This window comes from Macaca mulatta, chromosome 8 (assembly GCF_049350105.2).
Source record: "Macaca mulatta isolate MMU2019108-1 chromosome 8, T2T-MMU8v2.0, whole genome shotgun sequence".
Lineage (NCBI taxonomy): Eukaryota > Metazoa > Chordata > Mammalia > Primates > Cercopithecidae > Macaca > Macaca mulatta.
The window spans coordinates 25,051,914-25,070,646 of record NC_133413.1 but is presented as its reverse complement, the minus strand read 5'-3'; the positions used below and the strand labels follow the sequence as shown (position 1 = coordinate 25,070,646).

Sequence of the window (18,733 nt, the reverse complement as noted above, 5' to 3'; positions counted from 1 at the left end):
TCCAGCTTCATCCATGGCCCTGCTAAGGACATGAACTTGTCCTTTTTTATGGCTGCATAGTATTCCACGGTGTATATGTATATATTTTCTTAATCCAGTCTATCATTGATGGACATTTGGGTTGGTTCCAAGTCTTTGCTATTGTGAATAGTGCTGCAATAAACATATGTGTGCATGTGTCTTTATAGTAGCATGATTTATAATCCTTTGGGAATACACGCAGTAATGGGATTGCTGGTGCCCAGCTAATTTTTTAACTTTTTTATTTTAGAAATGAGGTCTCATTCTGTTGCCTAGGCTGGTCTTGGACTTCTGGCCTCAAGCCATCCTCCTGCCTCAACTTCTCAAAGCATGAGGATGATAGGTGTGAGCCACCACACCCAGCCTGTTTTGTTTTTATTATTTATTTATTTATTTATATTTTTTTGAAACGGAGTCTTGGTCTTTCACCCAGGCTGGAGTGCAGTGGCGCAATCTCAGCTCACTGCCAACTCCGCCTCCCGGGTTTAAGTGATTCTTCTGCCTCAGCCTCCCAAGTAGCTGGGATTACAGATGCCCAGCTAATTTTTTTTTTTTTTTTGGTATTTTTAGTAGAGATGAGGTTTCACCATGTTGGTCAGACTGGTCCTGACCTCAAATGATCCATTCACCTCGGCCTCCCAAAGTACTGGGATCACAGGCGTGAGCCACCATGCCCCATCTATTTATTTATTTTTGAGATAGAGTCTTGCTCAACTGAGTCACCTCAGCTGGGAGTATAGTGGCACAATCTGGGCTCACTGCAACCCCCACCTCCCGAATTCAAGTGATTCTCCTGCCTCAGCCTCCTGAGTTGCTGGGATTACAGGCATGCACCACCATGACCGGCTATTTTTTGTGTTGTTTGTTTGTTTTAGTAGAGATGGGGTCTCACCATGTTGCCCAGGCTGGTCTTGAACTCCTGATCTCCAGTGATCTGCTCACCTCAGCCTCCCAAAGTGCTGGGATTAGAGGTGTGAGTCACCACGCCCGGCCCTGTTTTGTTTTTAGATAGCCAAAGTAAGAAAGCTGCAGGCTCTGAGAGGAAGATGCAGGAACTTGCTGGTGGTTGTGGCAGGCTGCATGCGAGGTGAGTTAGAGGCTGGCTAGAGTTGACACTCATGCATTCTCGTTGAGATGTTGGCATGATGTTATGTCTTCCCAGCATTATCCTCCCACCCCTCCTCACCCCCAGGATGAGCTCTCAGGTCAGAAAGCCTGGGCTGATATTAAATTATGACTTCTAGAACAGAGGGAAGGAGAATGACTGCTGAGCTAAGACCCAGCCTTGCCAACGTGCCTAGTGCTGAGAGTTTAGGGCAACTGTGATGTGGAGTCACGTAGTCTGGCTTGCTTGACTTGCTTCTCCTTGTACCTTTCCCTGATGCAACTTCCAGCTAGACTTTCAAAATGGGTGACTTTTCCTCACTGGCGACAGACCCAGACTATCGCATCCTGGAATTGGCAAGTCATGAACAGATGCTGCAAATGTTAAATGTCATTCAGGCATAAACATGAGAGTCAGAGCCCAGAGCTCCCTTCCTCTCCAGCTGAAGTGACAAGTCCCTTGCCTGGCTGTGCCTTGGGTTTCCCTTCTGGGAGCGGATGCAAATCACTCCCAGAGCCTCAGGCCCTGCTGGAGGATGTGATGAGCTCTGAGGACCACACTTCCCGGAGTGTCTGTGTGTCTCTTGGAGGGAAGCTTTCTGGAGGCCTGGGTGTACTGTTGTCTCTGGCAAGAGGGACAGCATCAGGTTTTAGCTTGAATTTTAATATGTGCAGGGTGCTTGACCGGCTTCTGGCATTTGGAGCTGAATTTTAAACTAGCAAGTCTAGAGTGCCTTTCATTTAAAACAAGAAAAAAAAAAGTGTATATATTTTAATATTTCAAACTTTCTCTTCACTTTTGGGACTGAACTCCTGGGGCAAAAAATATCCTAACACTTGTGGTCATGGAAGGGATTCCACAGCAGTGAAGTGTGTGTGTGTGTTTTCTGAGACGTCTAACTAAGTCTCTGTGAGCTGGTTAGCAAGTGTGAGCATCGAATGTGTGCCCCAGAGGGTTTTCCTGCCTCCGCCCGCTGGCCTGAAGACAAGAATGCCGGGAGCCCAGCTCTCCCCTCACGTACACAATCCAGTCTGACTCACTGCCCCTCGACATGGGGCGCTGGGCTTGCAATGTGCACAGCACCAGCCCCCTTCAGCTGGTTGAAGGGGACACCCAGAATTCTGGGCCCCAGGCCCTGCCCTGGGTGAGTCACTCTCAGTACCAACCAATGTATTGGACACAGGCATGAGATGAGGACTGCTCAGAGACCAGTGGTCATTATGAGCCTGGAGCACAGGTTTGGAGTCAGAACTCGATTTGCATACTTGTTTACCTACTTCTTGGCTGTGTGAACTTGGGTAACTTCCAAAAGCTTGCGAAGATTTATCATGTTTTTACCTCTAAACGGGTGGACCATGAACCATCTTGAAAGCTGCCATGGGGATTAAATAATGGAGTGGATGTAAAGTTTTCTGAATGAAACCTAGCCTGCAATTAATTGGTATTTAATAAATGATGCCCATAGCTGTCATTATTCAAAGCTGCTGGGCTTGGGGTGTAAGGAGGAAGCCCAGCAAGGCCCAGGGAGGGCAGAGACTGCGTTTTGTTAAATGAATGAATGGATAAGATGGATTTGCGCCTTAAAGACTGGGAAGGCGTTGGTTCTTTGGAGGGAGAAGAAGAGAAGATGTTCCAGTTTGAAGGAATGAATGCGAAGCTTATCCTGACTGTTTTCCTAAGGCCTTGCAAGGAACAAGATCCTTTCAGAATTTCCTCCTCCACAAGACACACAAATAGATGCATGCTTTATACATTCAGAGACCCATGTGTCATAGACACATACAGAGAGTACACGGAGACCCACATGACACACAGGCACACACACACACAACCCTGTCATGCATACATCATCATGCACACAGACACAATCCCAGAGAGACACACACACACACATATGCAGGGGCTTATATGACACATGGACATACAGACACTCAGAAACACACCATCATGCGTATACCACCGTGCACACACACAGACCTAGAGATACACACCACACACACACAGACCATCAAGCACATATCACCATGCACGCACACACACACACACACACACATACACACACAGAGAGAGAGATTCATAAACTCATATGCAGTGAGTCGGTGGAAGAATGAGGATGATGACCCCTGGTGCTAGCTGTTTCTCTTCTCCAGGTTGCATTGCCTTCATCGTAGAGCCCCCGAGGCTCTTCCCACCAGCCATATTCAGTGGAGGAACCTGTCCTGCATCATCGCAGGAACGAGTGCAAGCTCCCTTGGCGTTTGGGTTGGTGTATGCTGGCCTCAGGCCCGCATAACTCTTTCCAGTGGGGTCTACTGAGCTCCTCCAGCTGGACCTTCTTCCTCCTCCTGTGGAGGCCAGGTGCTGGGGGTCACATCTTCCCTGCAGCGAGCCGGCACTGCTGCCCAATGCAGGGGAGAGGATCTGTGAACTGAAGGTCAGCCCGGGCCGCCTGCCCCGTGAAGCACAGGCCTGATGCTAGGCAGTAACTTTCCTTCTGGGCATGACAGTTACACACTGGAATTCCAGCCCGGCCTCCTGAGGGGGGAAGAGACAGAAGAGGGCCGGCTCGTGGGCTGGGTTTAGACCTCAGGCCCTTTCTTGGCTCGCCCCTGTCCACGTGTCTTGGTGGCATGGGTCCTGCGGCCTGAATGAGGCTGTAAAGCATCCAGCATCCAGACTGGAAGGCATAATCCTGCCGCTGGCAGCATTCCTTCTGCTGTGGTGGAAAGGAAACGGAGCCAAGTGCCATCACTCCAGGCCCACGTACTTTCCACTGCCTTTCAGGACCTGAGAGCATGGCCTGGCTGTAGACCCTGAAGGCTGTGGCAAGGAGACCTGAATCCCTGGGCACCCAAAGAATGGTTTGTTCAAACTCGTGGTTCATTTGCATCTCGGCTGGACAGGGCTGGGGCAGTTGGGGTGCTGGGTTCCTCCTACCTTCCAGCCCCGCTTGGACCAGCCCCAACTCCCAGTGCCTGACCCACTCACAGTGTGTGTGTCTTCCCCTGCACCTCGGGGTGGCCCTGGGGAGGGAACTGGAGTCAGCTGGTATTCTCATCTGTAAGATGGGGATGGTAATAGCTATCAACCACCTCATTACAGCATGCGAGGTTAAGTACGAGAACGCAAGGAAGGCACTTCACATAGGGCTGGGCACCTGGCGTGTGCTTTGCGGTAGCTGTTGCTATTATATGCTGCAATTCGTGGTGTTTGCTGATCCATGTGAAGCTGGGAACAGTGAGGGGGCTGGAGGCATAGGTGGAATCAGTCTTGAATGGCTGAGAGCATTTTGCTCAATATTAGGGTATTACATAGACAAAGAGGAGCTAGCCAAGGGACAAGGTTAGATCTGTGTTTTAGAAAGAGCCAGCTGCAGTGCCTCATACCTGTAATTCCAGCACTTCGGGAGGCTGAGGTAGGAGGATGCCTTGAGGCCCGGAGTTCGAAACTAGCTTAGGCAACATAGTGAGACCTCGTCTCTGAAATATATTTTTAAATTAGTTGGGCATGGTGATACACACCTGTACTCCCAGCTACTTGGGAGACTGAAACAGGAGGATTGCTTGAGCCCAGGATATGGAAACAGCAGTGAGCCCTGATCACACCACTGCACTCCAGCCTGGGCAACAGAGTGAGACCCTGCCTCAAAAAAGATTAAGAATGAATCAATTAAAAGAAAAAAGAGGCTCTTTGGTGAGTGGCCCTGTGGCAGACAGATGGAGGCAGGGACTCAGTCAGGGACTGTTGGAAGAGCTGGTGATGGCTGGCGGTGACTGATTCGGGAGGGAGCTTCCATAGAATTTGGAGCCTGTTATGGCATGTCTTGGAAAGGCATTAAAAAGTGCCACTGTAACTCCAGGGAACCTCTGCTCCTCTCATCCAGCTTAGCCTCTTGAGGCCCCCTCTCCTCCACATCCCCGGGAGGTCTAGGTGGTACAGGGACATTCCAGCTCCACGTCGAGGGAGGAGGAGCGCCCATGTGGCAGGCAGCCAGGCGCCTTCCTCCCGCCCATGCCCCTCCAGCCCTCCTCTACTTCCTCCCAAAGAGCCCTGCCAATGAATTTTTCCAACCCTGACCCCAGCCCCTGTCCTTTACTCCACAGATAGATGGGTGGGGTGGGTATGGGAAGGGAACCTCAAAGTGTTTGCAGTCTCCCCTTTCCTTGCTGCAGCCAAATAGTTGTCCCCAATCCTACCTCCCTGATCCCTGCCGGCAGGTGTGGGTCTCTGCACACAGCACACTCAACGCCAGGAATCTCTGCTTCCTTTCTCTCTAAGCCCTGACCCTTCTCTCAGGCCTCTCTAAGGATTTTTGAACAGAGGAATGCCCACCCCTGGGGTATACGGTAGTCTGCAGGGTGGCACCACCAGCTTCAGGACATCTGGGGCTCCTCTATCTGAAACTCAAGTTTTCCTGAAAGATGAATCAGGGAGACACACACAGACACACTCACAGGCACATACACAGGTACTTTGGAGTGAAATGCAAAATCCACATTCAAAGAACACTTTCTCTCCCATGCATTTATTTCGAGGCCTGTGCAGGAGGAGTCCGCTGCCCTTTGCTCTCCAAGATCTTAGGTTTGGATGTGGGAGAAGCCCATGGGCTCTCCGAGTCTTCTCTGACTGTTCCAGGTCACCCCACTCCCTGTTGGGTCCTGGCAGCCTCACTACCTCCCATGCATAGCGCTTTCTAACTGCAGCTTGGGCCATGTGCCCCTCGGAGGTGCCCAGAGCTGACTGTGGGGCCCAAGGGCACAGGCAGGCCGGCAGCAGGCCCGGCCGGTAATCGCTAAAGAAGGACTGGTTGCCTGGTGTGTCTGCAGGCAGGCCAGAAGGGTAACCCTCTCCTTCCACACCTCCTTCTTCCCAGAACCTGAATATCCAGGTGGAGGACATTCGGATTCGAGCCATCCTCTCGGCCTACCGCAAGCGCACCCCGGTGACGGAGGGCTACGTGGAGGTGAAGGAGGGCAAGACCTGGAAGCAGATCTGTGACAAGCACTGGACGGCCAAGAATTCCCGCGTGGTCTGTGGCATGTTCGGCTTCCCTGGGGAGAGGACATACAACACCAAAGTGTACAAGTAAGAGGACTGCACCACACAGGTGGTTTTGAGGGTATCTGCCCTGCCTACCTGGTTAAAAGAGTCCACCCTGGCGGTGGCCTTTCCTTGGCCAGGCATGGCCAGGCCAGCTAGTATACCTGCAGGCAACCTGCATAGAGCTCCTGGGCCGGGCCAGGCAGCAAGTTCAAGGGCGCCCCGTGGCATCCTTACCCTTGAGGAACTCACACGTCTATAGGAGATAGACCCTAATCCCTAGAGTAGCCTGAGGGAAGGCATATTGCAGCAGTGAGGTGCAAGGTATCCCCAGTCCAGATAACCCCAGCTCGGGGTGCTGCCGGCCAGCTCAGGGACTGCATGAGCTAAGCTAGGACAATACCCTGGCCAGGCTGGGCAGAGACAACACCAACTTAAGAAGAAATGTTTACTTGCCCTCGGCAAATGATTCTTCTGAGAAATCTGGAAATTGCAGCAGGTAGTTGAAAAACTGATCAATGCAGCTCACTTCATCCAATCCCAGTTAAATCTGACAATGCTGTGATGGTCTCTAAGGTTAATATTTCCCAGTAGGGGAAAGAAGTAGACAGGGACAGAACCTGGAGTCGTTTGACTTAGGGGTGTCCAATGGAAGTATTCCAGCACCCCAACAAGCTGATGGCTGCATATACTTGGGATACCTGATTGGTCATGGGGTCTTCCTCCCTCCTCTTAATAATGATAGAAATAGTAGCGTCTCTTTACTAAGGGCTTAACAGTGTTCCAGGCACTATTCTCAGTCATTTAATCCTCACAACACCACTGGGAAATAGGAGTCTGTTTTAGAGTTGAGTAAACTGGAGAAAGGCGATAGAACCAGGAAGGGGCAGATCCTGGCCTCTGGAGGTCCCCTGTTGCCAGCTGTAGGGTCCACACTCCTAGAGAGCGCAGACTCTCAGCACTGTCTCTTTCCTTCCAAATCAGAGGAAGAAAAGACATGGCTTCTGTGTCAGGAGACCTGGCTTGAAGCCCCAGCTCTACTCACCAGCTCCCTGGGGTCTGGGCAGACCACATATCCCTCCCTGACCCTGGCCCAGCCCTGCTTGGATGGGGTGGGCCATACTTTGGTCCCAGCCCCCAGCCCCCTGTGTGGGTGAATGAGTGCGGCCGCAGAGCTGCCCAGTTGGGTAAGCACACAACACCCCAGGGTGACCACCATGGTGATCCCAGTCCCCAGACATGGCCCAGACCTTCCTGTTGGCACCAGGAGTCGCCATCCTCTGAATACTTTGGAGAACTCCCACCTGACTCCTTCCTTGGTGACACCTTCTCAGCTTTTCTTACCAGTTGGAGCCAAGAAAAGCAAACCCCCTCCCTGGCAGGCTTCCTACCTGGCTGGCCCTACCAGTGCCCCCAGCCTGGCGCAGTTCTGAGCTGGACAGCACGCGCCTCATTCAGATGATGTTTGGAAGCCATCTCCCAACTGTGGCCAGTCCGGAGTCCTTCTCGGCTTTTGAGGAGTTGATCTCAGGCCAGTTTCAGCAGCTGGGCCCTGGGTAATCCTGTTACGTGCTGGATTGGAACCCCCTCCCTGCCCCTCCCACCCTCGCGTCTGTGGCTTTGCCTTTTCAAGGACGGGGAGGACAAGGCTTCCAAGGCTGAGAGCGATCCAAGGAGCGGGTGGTGGGTGGTGCTGTCTGCAGGATGGGAGATGAAGAACAGAAGCTGCTGGAAACCAACCCCTTCTGCAGCCTTCTAGTTGGAGAGATGGGGCGGCCTTCCTAGCGGAGGAGTGGGAGGGGAAGCACGACCTTCTCAGCTTGTCCCTGTCATTTTGTGTTCGTGTCTGGGAGTCAGTTGACAGTTAGGCCTACATGTGCCCCAAAGAGAAAGGTGCTGGGAAGACTCTGTGTGCCTCGGTGGGCTGTCGGGGCTAAACTGCCAGCAAAACTAGGACTCCTAGGGAATTGTAAGGCTCAGAGACCACTGGCCTAAGCCCTGGATCTGCATGGAAGAGGCCTGAAGGGCAGTGGACTCAGGGTGTCACAGCCCACACCTAGCAGAGCCTGCAGGACAGCCCAGCTCTCTAGGGAGAGCACCACCCAGCAGTCTCCACCTGCTGGCCCCGTTGCAGCTCCTATTCTCCCTGGGGTAGGGCCAGCTCAGAAGCACTGGCCGGTCTGAGGGCTGGGGCACAACTGGCCTGGGGCTAGGGATATCAGTGGGCCCTGCTCAGAGGCTGAGGACTGCAGAGGTCTGGAGGCCAGACTGAGGACCACTCCCCTGCCTGGCACTTGAAGCGGTGGCTTCCGGTTGCGTCTTTCCCGTGTCCCTTTCCCTCTTCCTACAGTTTGTGGCTGCTGTTGCTAGCAGCACACCTCTGAGGCCCAGGAAGGGACCCCTTCCCTCCCGCCATGCAGCACTGCCCACTCTATGCAGGAAATTATTTTCAAAGTAATTCTCGGTCTGGGGTGGAGTTAGTAATCTCCATGTATCCACCAAGGTCCCTGAAGGACCTTATAGCCTCAGAAACTCACCTGCTTAACCCCTGAGGGCCCCCCACCTTGGGCCCCCCGCCCCACTGCTGCCTTACTGGACTGGCTCCCTCTGTGAACCTGCTGGGCTGGTGGCCACTCGGAAGCCTTAGAGCTGCCCCTGGCCTCCAACTGCAGCTCTTCCTCAGCACCTCTGCTTCCCCCAGTGATAACGGTTTGGCTGTGTCCCCACCCACATCTCATCTCGAACTGTAGCTCCCATAACCCCACATGTCGTGGGAGGGACCCAGTGGGAGGTAACTGAATCATGGGACTGGGTTTTTCCCATGCTGTTCTCATGATGGTGAATGAGTCTCATGAGACCTGATGGTTTTATAAAGGCCAGTTCCCCTGCACACACGCTCTTGCCTGCTGTCATGTAAGACGTGCCTTTGCTCCTCCTTCACCTTCCGCCGTGATTGTGAGGCCTCCCCAGCCATGTGGAACTGTTGAGTTTTTTGAACCTCTTTCCTTTATACATTACCCAGGCTCAGGTATGTCCTTATTAGTAGCATGAGAATGGACTAATACCCCCCAGTTACCTGCACACACCCCAGAGGCCTCTGCAGCCACAGGTAGAGTCAGGGGCTCCTCACCAAGGGCTGCTCTCCGATTGGCTTGGCCATGGCACTGACTTCCACGTCGGGCTGGGGTGCAATGCATGTACCTTGAAGCTAATGAAGCTTAAACTTCAGGCCCCCATTCCTGGTGCCGGGAGGGAGCATTGTGTAGTCATGATTTTGTTCTCCCGAAAGTAGGATCTCAATACTGACATCATTTAATTGAAATGAGCTCTCTAAGCAGAGATTCTGCATTTAATGTTGCAGCTCAGAAAGTTAGAAAGGCCTCCAGCAGTTTGCTTGGTGGATCGACTGAAATGTGGACCAAAGTGTGGCCCACAGTGAGTAAGCAGAAATGCTGACCCTGCCTCTGTTGTGTGTAGAAGACAGAATTCAAAAGCTTAGGGAGGTTGAATGTTAGAATGGATCTTACCTTTAAGACCTCCTCACCCACACTGTCCTGAAGACACGCCTTTCACCTTGACGGTGAAAAGTAAATATATGAAAGGAGCCCCAGCCTCCTTGAGGAGCTGTGATCATTCTTCTCTGAAGGCCAGGACTCACAGCAGGAACAGCAGCCACTGAACCAGTGACCTGAATGCGATGGGAGTAATTGGCTTCAGGGTGGCAGGGGTCCCGTGGCTGTAGTACTACCAAAGGAGGACATGCTGACCTTATTGGACAGTGGAGTCAAAGCAGCGATCAGTCTGACTGCTGCACACCTGTGGTGTTGGCTGGTTGATCATGGTGTTCCTCGAAGTGAAATAGACAGGAAGCCTACTAAGTTCGTACTTAATAATCTGCATAAGCAGAAAAGTTCTAGGCCAAGCAAACAAAAGTCTATCCCGAATCATAAAAGCAGAGTCATGACCCCTCAATCCATTCCCATACTTGAGCCAGTTTTACCAGTTCTTGGATGAGGGAAAGGCTGGGTACCCTCAAGGAAGCACCCTGGTACCCTGCCAGAAATTTATACTGTATTCTTTCTCCCACTTCTCCAAAGGCACCTTTCACCAGGATGAGCATGCATTGGAGAAAAGGAAATAATCAGATCTTTCGGACTACTAGCCACTGGTTCTGAGCTTACACTAATTCTAAGAGACTGAGAACATCAAAGTGGGGGCTTATGGGGTTTTAGCTTAAGTCCATCTCAAATCCATCCTGTGCTATTTCCCCACTTCCAGAAAGCATCATGGAAATAGTTGTACTCAGCAGCTGGCAGGATCCCACATCTGCCTTCACTCTAGGTCAGGGGAGCGCCGGTGGGTAGGACTCTTGGTTGAATCAGTCCAGCTCCGTGTTCTTCCTACAGCCCAGCTATTGGCCTAGCTGCCTCTTTCACAGGCAGGCTTCCCGCTCCACTCCACCCAAGGCTGCCTCACTCACTCCAGTCACTCCTCCAGTCTCCAGGCCTGGAGCCGGGTGGGCTGTCCACCACCCGCCGAGGGCCTCCATCTGCAGCTCAGAAGCCTGTCCCCAGTGAAACACTGGGATGGAGGAGGGGAGAGGCGCCTCGGCAAGGCCTGAATGTGCTAGAGGGTCTGCAGCACATTCCTGGGGGCTGATGTCAGAGGGATCTGGGCTGCTGGGGACAGTTGTTTGCTGTGGGCTCTGCATTGTCCAGTTAGAACGCAGGACATCTGTTCCTGGAGAGGGTGGCGCTGACTGATGGCCAGAAGCAGAGGGGTTTTCCTGAGCCAAGGCAGGCGGTGAGGTCTGACCAATCCCCGAGCAGCTGGTGTTCCCCCCGAGTATCTTCTCCCGCCCCTTGTGGGGGCGTCATGGAACATGCTGTAGGCTTCCAAGTGCAGGGGCCTTGCAGGAAGTGTGTCGGGAGGGCAGTGGTTCCTGGAATTATTAATAGCCCTCCTGAGCAGTTCTCTGCTCTGGGCTGCCGCTGTGGTGAGCACGCACCCTGGATTTGCCAGGGTAGTGGATAGTCCTCGGCAAGATTCCGTGTCATTGCATTCACAGGCACACTAGAATTCTAACAAGTCTCAGATTTGGGTTAAGGAGAGATGATAACTGTGTCTGTAGGATTTGCCCTTCCTCTGTCTTCACACTCCATTCACACTGAGATAAAGGAGGTACTTCCAGGACTGCTGGACCAGCAGGGATGGGATCTCGCCTCTGCCCTGTCTTGGGGTCAGCCTGCCCAGCGAGTCCCCTCTGCTGGCTCCTTCTGGCGTCTCACTGGGTCCTGCCATGCAGGGACAAGCACATGGGCCCTGAAAAGCTGGGTTGGCATGAGCAGGCAGCAGGGCCTTCCTGGACCTCCTTTGTTTCGAATTCCACCATCATTCAGGGCCCAATTTAAAGTCTTCTCTTCCGTAAAGTCGTCTCTCATCACTCCAACCACGGAATCCCTCCCTCCTCTCACTCTTCTTTTTCTTTTTTTCTTTAACCAAATACAATTTTATTTATTTACTTACTTATTTCACAAACTCTTATGTAGCCCTTCCTACGTCTGGGCACTATTTTAAGTGACAAGTATTAACGAATTTAAACTGTCACCACAGGCCAGGCGCAGTGGCACATGCCTGTAATCCCAGCACTTTGGGAGACAGAGGTGGGTAGATCACCTGTGGTCAGGAGTTCAAGACCACCCTGGCCCCAGAAGACCTCAACCTCTCCAGAGTGCTAGCCTCTTCTTAAAGGGCCAGAGTCATGGGAACCCAGATGGGGTGAAGGGGTCTCCTGCCAAGGCCTCCTTACAATGATATGACTTTGCAGACATTTGGACACTACCTCCAAATACAGATTTATGGCCCGGCGTGGTGGCTCATGCCTATAATTCCCAATACTTTGGGAGGCCGAGGGAGGCAGATTACCTGAGGTTAGGAGTTCGAGACCAGCCTGGCCAACACAGTGAAACCCCGTCTCTACTAAAAATACAAAATTAGGCGGTGTGGTGGCAGGTACCTGTAATCCCAGTTACGCGGGAGAATGAAGCAGGAGAATTGCTTGAACCTGGGAGGCGGAGGTTGCAGTGAGCCGAGATCGCGCCAAAGCACTTGAGCCTGGGCGACAGAGTGAGACTCCATCTCAAAAAAAAAAAACAAAAAAAACAAATAAATAAACAAACTGTCATAACAATCTAGTGAAGTAGATACTGTTACTACTTCTGATTTTGGACATGAGAAACTGAGGTACAGTATCCTTTTTGTTAGCCAATCTATTACTTATCAGTTGGTTACTGTTTCAGAAAAAAACAAAAAACAAATATTCTGCCTTAAAAAAAAAAAAAAAGAAACATACAAAGGAACACTTTGCCTGTGCTAGCAATACAGGCTAAGGGCTTCCCTAGGATATGGTACAGAGACAACCTGAACCTCACTCATCTTCCTGGGTGCAGGAAGCAGCAGTTTTGTTCCTAGGCAGATTGTACTTTGATTCAGCAGATGGAGTAATTTAAGACTGTTTTCATTGCTTCTCATTGGAAATACAAATTTAATCTTGTATATCACTGGGAGAGTTTAGCAATCAGCTTGTACTGCTCATTGACAAAGAAAAATAAAGCTAAAGAATGACAACAGGCCGGGCGCATTGGCCCACGCCTATAGTCCCAGCACTTTGGGAGGCCGAGGCAGGCAGATCACTTGAGATCAGGAGTTTGAGACCATCCTGGCCAACATGGCGAAACCCCGTCTCTATTAAAAATACAAAAATTAGCTTGGCATGGTGGTGGGTACCTGTAGTCCCAGCTACTCAGGAGGCTGAGGCATGAGAATTGCTTGAACCTGGGAGGCGGAGGTTGCAGTGATTACACCACTGCACTTCTGCCTGGGGGGATAGAGACTGTGTCTCAAAAAAAAAGAATGACAGCAAATTATGTTGGAATTATCTGAAGAGTTAGGGTAAACAAATGGTTTACCTTAGACTGTGAGGGGTTTTCTAGGACCAGGGATCTCACCTGTTTTAAATACCTTTGTGCATTCTGTATTCTTGGGCTTCATTATTATTATTACTTCACTACGTTGAGTGAGTCCTTTCTTTCCTAGAATGAAAGCTGCCTGAGGGCAGGAGGCCTTGTCCACACTCTGGGTCCTGTCCCCCAGTGCCCAGTGTGGCGCCTGGCGTTAGGAGGTGCTCAGTGAATGCTGGCTGAATGGACTGAGCTAGGACCCCTCTGTGAAGCAGGGCTGAGCTCCAGGAGCAGGGCCCAGTCTCTCTTGTTCTGCCTCGTTGCAGAAGGAATCAGGATAGGTGTCATGATGCCCTGATCACCTGTCCCCTCCCACCGTCTGCAGAATGTTTGCCTCACGGAGGAAACAGCGCTACTGGCCATTCTCCATGGACTGCACCGGCACAGAGGCCCACATCTCCAGCTGCAAGCTGGGCCCCCAGGTGTCACTGGACCCCATGAAGAATGTCACCTGTGAGAATGGGCTGCCGGCCGTGGTGAGTTGTGTGCCTGGGCAGGTCTTCAGCCCTGACGGACCCTCGAGATTCCGGAAAGCCTACAAGCCAGAGGTGAGGACAGGGCACGAGGTGTGGCCACTTGGCACCTGGAGGGGATGGGAGGGTGTTGAGGGAGTAGGCAGGATCCCCCAGGAGAGTGAGGAAGGGTGGCCTCAGCTGAGATCACCATCATGGCTGCTTTACTCTGAGACCTGAGCGCCCTCTGCAGAGAAGGATCATCTGGGGGAGAAGACTACCCTAGCATCAGTTGTCATAGGCTGTGCGCTGTCTGCTTACCCAGCAGGAACAGATGATGAAGGGTGTGCAACAGGGACCTGGTGCCCCTGCACAGTTCCCAAAGGAGAACTGGAAATGTGACCCAACTCTGAAAAGTACACGCAGCCAACGACACGTTTTCAAGCATGTTTGGTTTATTTTGCAACAGAAAGGATAACAATTTTAAAAAGCTCCCACCAAGGTAGAAAATCTGCCATTATCCTAAGTCATCCATACATTAGTCACATTATACTTATGTGAAACAGCACGTGTATGTGTATGAGTGTGTATTGAGTGTGTGGGGGTGTGTGAGTGTGGGGGGTGTGTATGAGTGTGTGTATGAGTGTGCGGGGGTATGTATGTGTGGGGGTGTATGAGTGTGTGGGGGGGTGTGGGCGTGTATATGAGTGTGTGGGGGTATATATGAGTGTGTGTGGGGGTGTGAGTGGGGGGTGTGTGTGTGGGGGTATGTGTGTGTGTGGGTGTGTGTGGGGGGGGTTTGGGAGTGTGTGGGGGTGAGTGTGTGGGGCTGTGTGTGGGTGTGTGGGTGTGGGTGTGGGGATGTGTGTGGGGGGGTGTGGGTGTGTGTGGTGGATGTGTGTGAGGGTGTGGGTGTGTGTGTGGGGGGGTGTGTGTGGGTATGAGTGTGTGTGGGGAGGTGTGTGTGTGGGGAGGTGTGTGTGTGGGGAGGTGTGTGTGGGGGGTGTGTGTGTGCAGCTGTGTGTGTGGGGGGCTGTGAGTGTGTGGGGGTGTGTGTGTGGAGGGTGTATGTGGGGGGCTGTGTGTGTGGGAGTGTGTGTGTGGGGGGGTGTGTGGGGGTATGTGAGTGTGGGGCTGTGTGCGGAGGTGTGTGTGTGCGGGGGTGTGTGTGGGGGTGTGTGTCAGGGTGTGTGTAGGGCTGTGTATGGGGGGTGAGTGTGTGGGGGTATGTGAGTGTGGGACTGTGTGGGGGTGTGTGTGTAGGGGTGTGAGTGTGTGGGGTTGTGTGTGTGGGGTGTGTGTGTGTGGGGGGGAGGTGTGTGAGTGTGTGGGGGGTGTGTGAGTGTGTGGGGCTGTGTGTGTGTGGGGTGTGTGTGTGGGGGGGTGTGTGTGGGGGGGTGTGTGTGTGTCGGGGTGTGTGAGTGTGGGGCTGTGTGTGTGTGGGGATGTGTGAGTGTGTGTGGGGGGGGGGTGTGGGGGTGTGTGTGTATGGGGGTGTGTGTGAGTGTGTGGGCGTGTGTGAATGTGTGGAACCGTGTGTGAGTGTATTCCTAAAATGTAGATGAACATCTTCCCATATAAAGTAACAGCCCCATTTCAATGGGCCGATTTCTTTTTTTTTTTTTTTTTTTTTTTTTTTGAGACAGAGTTTCACTCTTGTTGCCAGGCTGGAGTGCAATGGCATGATCTCTGCTCACTGCAACCTCTGGCTCCTGGATTCACGCAATTCTCCTGCCTCGGCCTCCCGAGTAGCTGGAATTATAGGCACCCGCCACCATGCCTTGCTAATGTTTGTATTTTTAGTAGAGACGGGGTTTCACCATGTTTGCCAGGCTGGTCTTGAACTCCTGACCTCAGATGGCCCACCCGCCTTGGCCTCCCAAAGTGCTAGGATCACAGACATGAGCCACCATGCCTGGCCTAACGGGCCGATTTTCTAGAACAAGTAAAGTACCCCAACCATGGTAGGCTTGACCCAGCCTCTGAAAAAGAGCAGGTGCCCTATCTGTCTCTTCTTGATTCGCTTTTCTTTCTCCTCCTCTTCCTTCTTCCTGTATCCATCAAAGGGTCTCTGTGATTTCTGTGTTCAGGAAACAGCTACTATCTGGTGAGTGGGTGGGAACAGCAACTGGGAAGAGGAGACGGAGGGATAGGAGAAGTGACTGATCATTTATCAGGGGCTGGTTCCCTGTGCCAGGTAAAACCCCAGTACTTAGTGCACTGTGTGCTGACTCAGCATGAGTAGACGAGACAGCATCTGATTAGCGTGATGGTCGTAGTAATCATCACCTTGGCAGGGGTGAGTTCCAGGTGGGCTGTCACCAAGTCGGGGGTAAGAGGGAGCCAGAGGAGGGAGAAGAGCTCTGGGGTGGGGGCAGAGAGTGTATCAACCAGGTGTGTCAGCCGGGTCCAGGCAGCTGAGCAGGAGCAGCAGAGGCTGAGCCAACCAGCCTTCCCCCAACCATGCCCTTTGTCTCCTCTCCTCTACCCTCCCTCCTTCCCCTCTCCCCTCTGCGGTCTCCCCTCTTTGTTGAGACCTGCTCTGGAAAGGAGGTGATTACACTCCTCCAATAGAAAAGGGACACCATGACAAGAGCTGGATAAACCACACTGGGCACCCCCCTTCCCGGGCTTGGTGGTGATTTGAACAAAAGACCGAGCCTTCAGTGAGGGGAGCAGAATGCATGCTGCGAGCCCAGCCCTCCTCAGCCAGAGGGAGTGGGAACTATTAGGAGTAACTTCCTGGCACTTTCAGGAGGCCCTGCCTCCTCTGTCCCCTCAAGGGCCTCTGAAGAGCACAGAGGTGACCACACCATCATATGTGTGCCTCCAGGACATACCTGGACAGCGCCACTTCCCCCTCCTCCGACAGTCAGCCCACCACCCCCTAAACCTCCATGCCCCCTGTGTGTGATTTCATGGCCACATCCTTTCCACAGCCTCAGCCTGAGCCTCTGAGCTTTCCTTGTGTGTCATCCAGAATACCAGATCCTACTGTCTTGGAATTCCTCTACTGTGCGGTTTAAAAAAAAGGAATCAAGTTCATACCAAACCAATTAAAACAGAGCGAGCGTGCCTTACATCATATTTTCCCTTGGTTTCTTTCTTTCCTCTGGGGCCAGCCGACTGCTTGGCCACTGCCGGGCTGGAGCGAGGTTATTGGACACTCTGCCTCCATTAAGCTGAGGTCATGGATGGTCCACTCTGTGGGAAGACAGCTTGGGAAGGGAGGTCAGGGAAGCAGGAGGCCACCATTCTGCAGAAAACAGAGCTTGGAGCCAGCCAGCAGTTATACTCGTTTTGCTCTGTTTGGGGTGTTCTTTTAAAGCTACGATAAAAGATCCTACAGCCACTGGGCGTTTTCCCCTTTCTTCTTCTCCCCATACTGCCAGAGTCAGGGCAGTCCCTGAGGTCCGTAAATCTGGGTGCTGTCCCAGCACCCCACCCTGCCATGGCCAGCCCCAAGGTACAATTGGTGGAGAAGCAGGTTCTTGTATGATGCCATCCCCCTCAAAGTAGCTGGTGGACGCGAATGCTTGAAAAGGTCACCTCCACCCAGGCCTGTCTCGGCCTGGCCATCAATGGTAGGGTGAAGGCAGTTATGGGCTGAGGACAACATAGGCCAGGACAGGCAATGACTCTGGTCTGAGGTGACACACTTAGAATGGCTACACAGTCTTCCTCACTCCCTCTGTGGAGTGGAATTGAGCATCAGCAGTAGCTGAGAGCCTCACAGGCTTCTGAGCCTCCTCCAAAACACACACGCACATACATGCAGCATGCATGCAGGTGAGCTTGCACACACATGAGCCACACATGCACGTGCATGCACACACATGCAGAGAAACAGATGCAAACCCAGGTATGTGGACAGCTGGAGTCAAGTGACCCAGCTCCCATCTTGTAAGACATGATCCACTGTGACCAAGACGTAGAGAGTGTCTTACTCCTGTCTAACTCAGTAAAGCCCACAAAGAGATGAAAGCTGCCAGACTGTCAGTGAACACTAGGGGTGTTCAAACTGTAATTCTCCACCCTCTCTGCATAGCCGGTTGGCTGCATCTTCTGGAGTCAGGCCAGCTGGGACTTGGAGTCAAATCCGGGGAGGCTGGGCATGCCCCCAGCCCTGGGACAAATCAGTGTGAGGCTCCCCATCCATTCTCTGAGTCGTGACTGTGTGAAGCTTGGCTTTCCAGCTCCCTGTCTTCCCGTTCTCCTGTCTGCTCCCTCCTGCCTCTGGTTGCTGTGCATAGCAGAATCGTTCCAGTGCCTGCTTACTACTGTGGAGTCTCCGCAGGCCTAGACTGTAGCACTGTGTTATAAGCAAGGTTGATCCAAACTTGCTTAGAAGCAACCTACGTTGTTATAAGAAAGAATTATGATCCATTTGGAATCTGCAGACTTTGGAGGATAGGCGCTTCTTTCTCTAGCTCTAAAGCGTGAGGCTCTGGAGTTGGTGGGGAAAGTGCTGATGGAAGGTTGTGCCACGCATAGGTTGGGGTGATGAGTGATTGACAGTCCCCGATGGGCTCCCCAGGGGACCAGGACAGAAGCTCCATGCGAGGGCTGCAAAGGGAGCTTGCACCAGAGCTGTCTCGGTAGAGGAAGCTCCCACAGCCCGACACACCCATGACACACACACACACACACACACATCCATACATCAAGCACAGTTGCAGCTCTCAGACAGTGCCTGGCCTGGGAACAGGGTGGCGGTGAAGGGAGGGGGAGGGGACAGTGGTCGCCCGCTGAACATGCATCAGCATCTGTACTCAGCAGGACCGTGTGTCTCTTTAGCAACCCCTGGTGCGACTGCGAGGCGGTGCCTACATCGGGGAGGGCCGCGTGGAGGTGCTCAAAAATGGAGAATGGGGGACCGTCTGCGACGACAAGTGGGACCTGGTGTCGGCCAGTGTGGTCTGCAGAGAGCTGGGCTTTGGGAGTGCCAAAGAGGCAGTCACTGGCTCCCGACTGGGGCAAGGTAAGGAATGGGGAGGCTAGAGGGGGCCTCTCTTGCCGGGAGCATGGTGCCGTGAGCACAGCCTGGCTGCTGGCCGTGAGCTCTCGGGCAGTCCTCACTTTCCCTCCTCCCTTTG

At 52.7% G+C, this 18,733-nt stretch overlaps 1 protein-coding gene across 6 annotated transcripts in view; it reads left to right on the top strand.

Annotated features, from left to right (window-relative positions):
* Positions 1-18,733, top strand: part of LOXL2 (lysyl oxidase like 2) — a 99,178-nt gene that overhangs the window by 50,957 nt on the left and 29,488 nt on the right. For 5 of the 6 annotated variants that reach the window (XR_013397171.1, XR_013397172.1, XM_077943248.1 and 2 more), the window contains 3 exons: positions 6,000-6,211; positions 13,511-13,733; positions 18,435-18,618. Coding sequence is in view for 4 of the 6 variants with exons in the window: in XM_077943248.1 (XP_077799374.1) it covers positions 6,000-6,211; positions 13,511-13,733; positions 18,435-18,618 (619 nt within the window). In the remaining 2 variants the exon portion in view is untranslated. The remainder of the gene's footprint in view (positions 1-5,999; positions 6,212-13,510; positions 13,734-18,434; positions 18,619-18,733) is intronic. The other variant, XM_077943249.1, reaches the window with a different exon arrangement.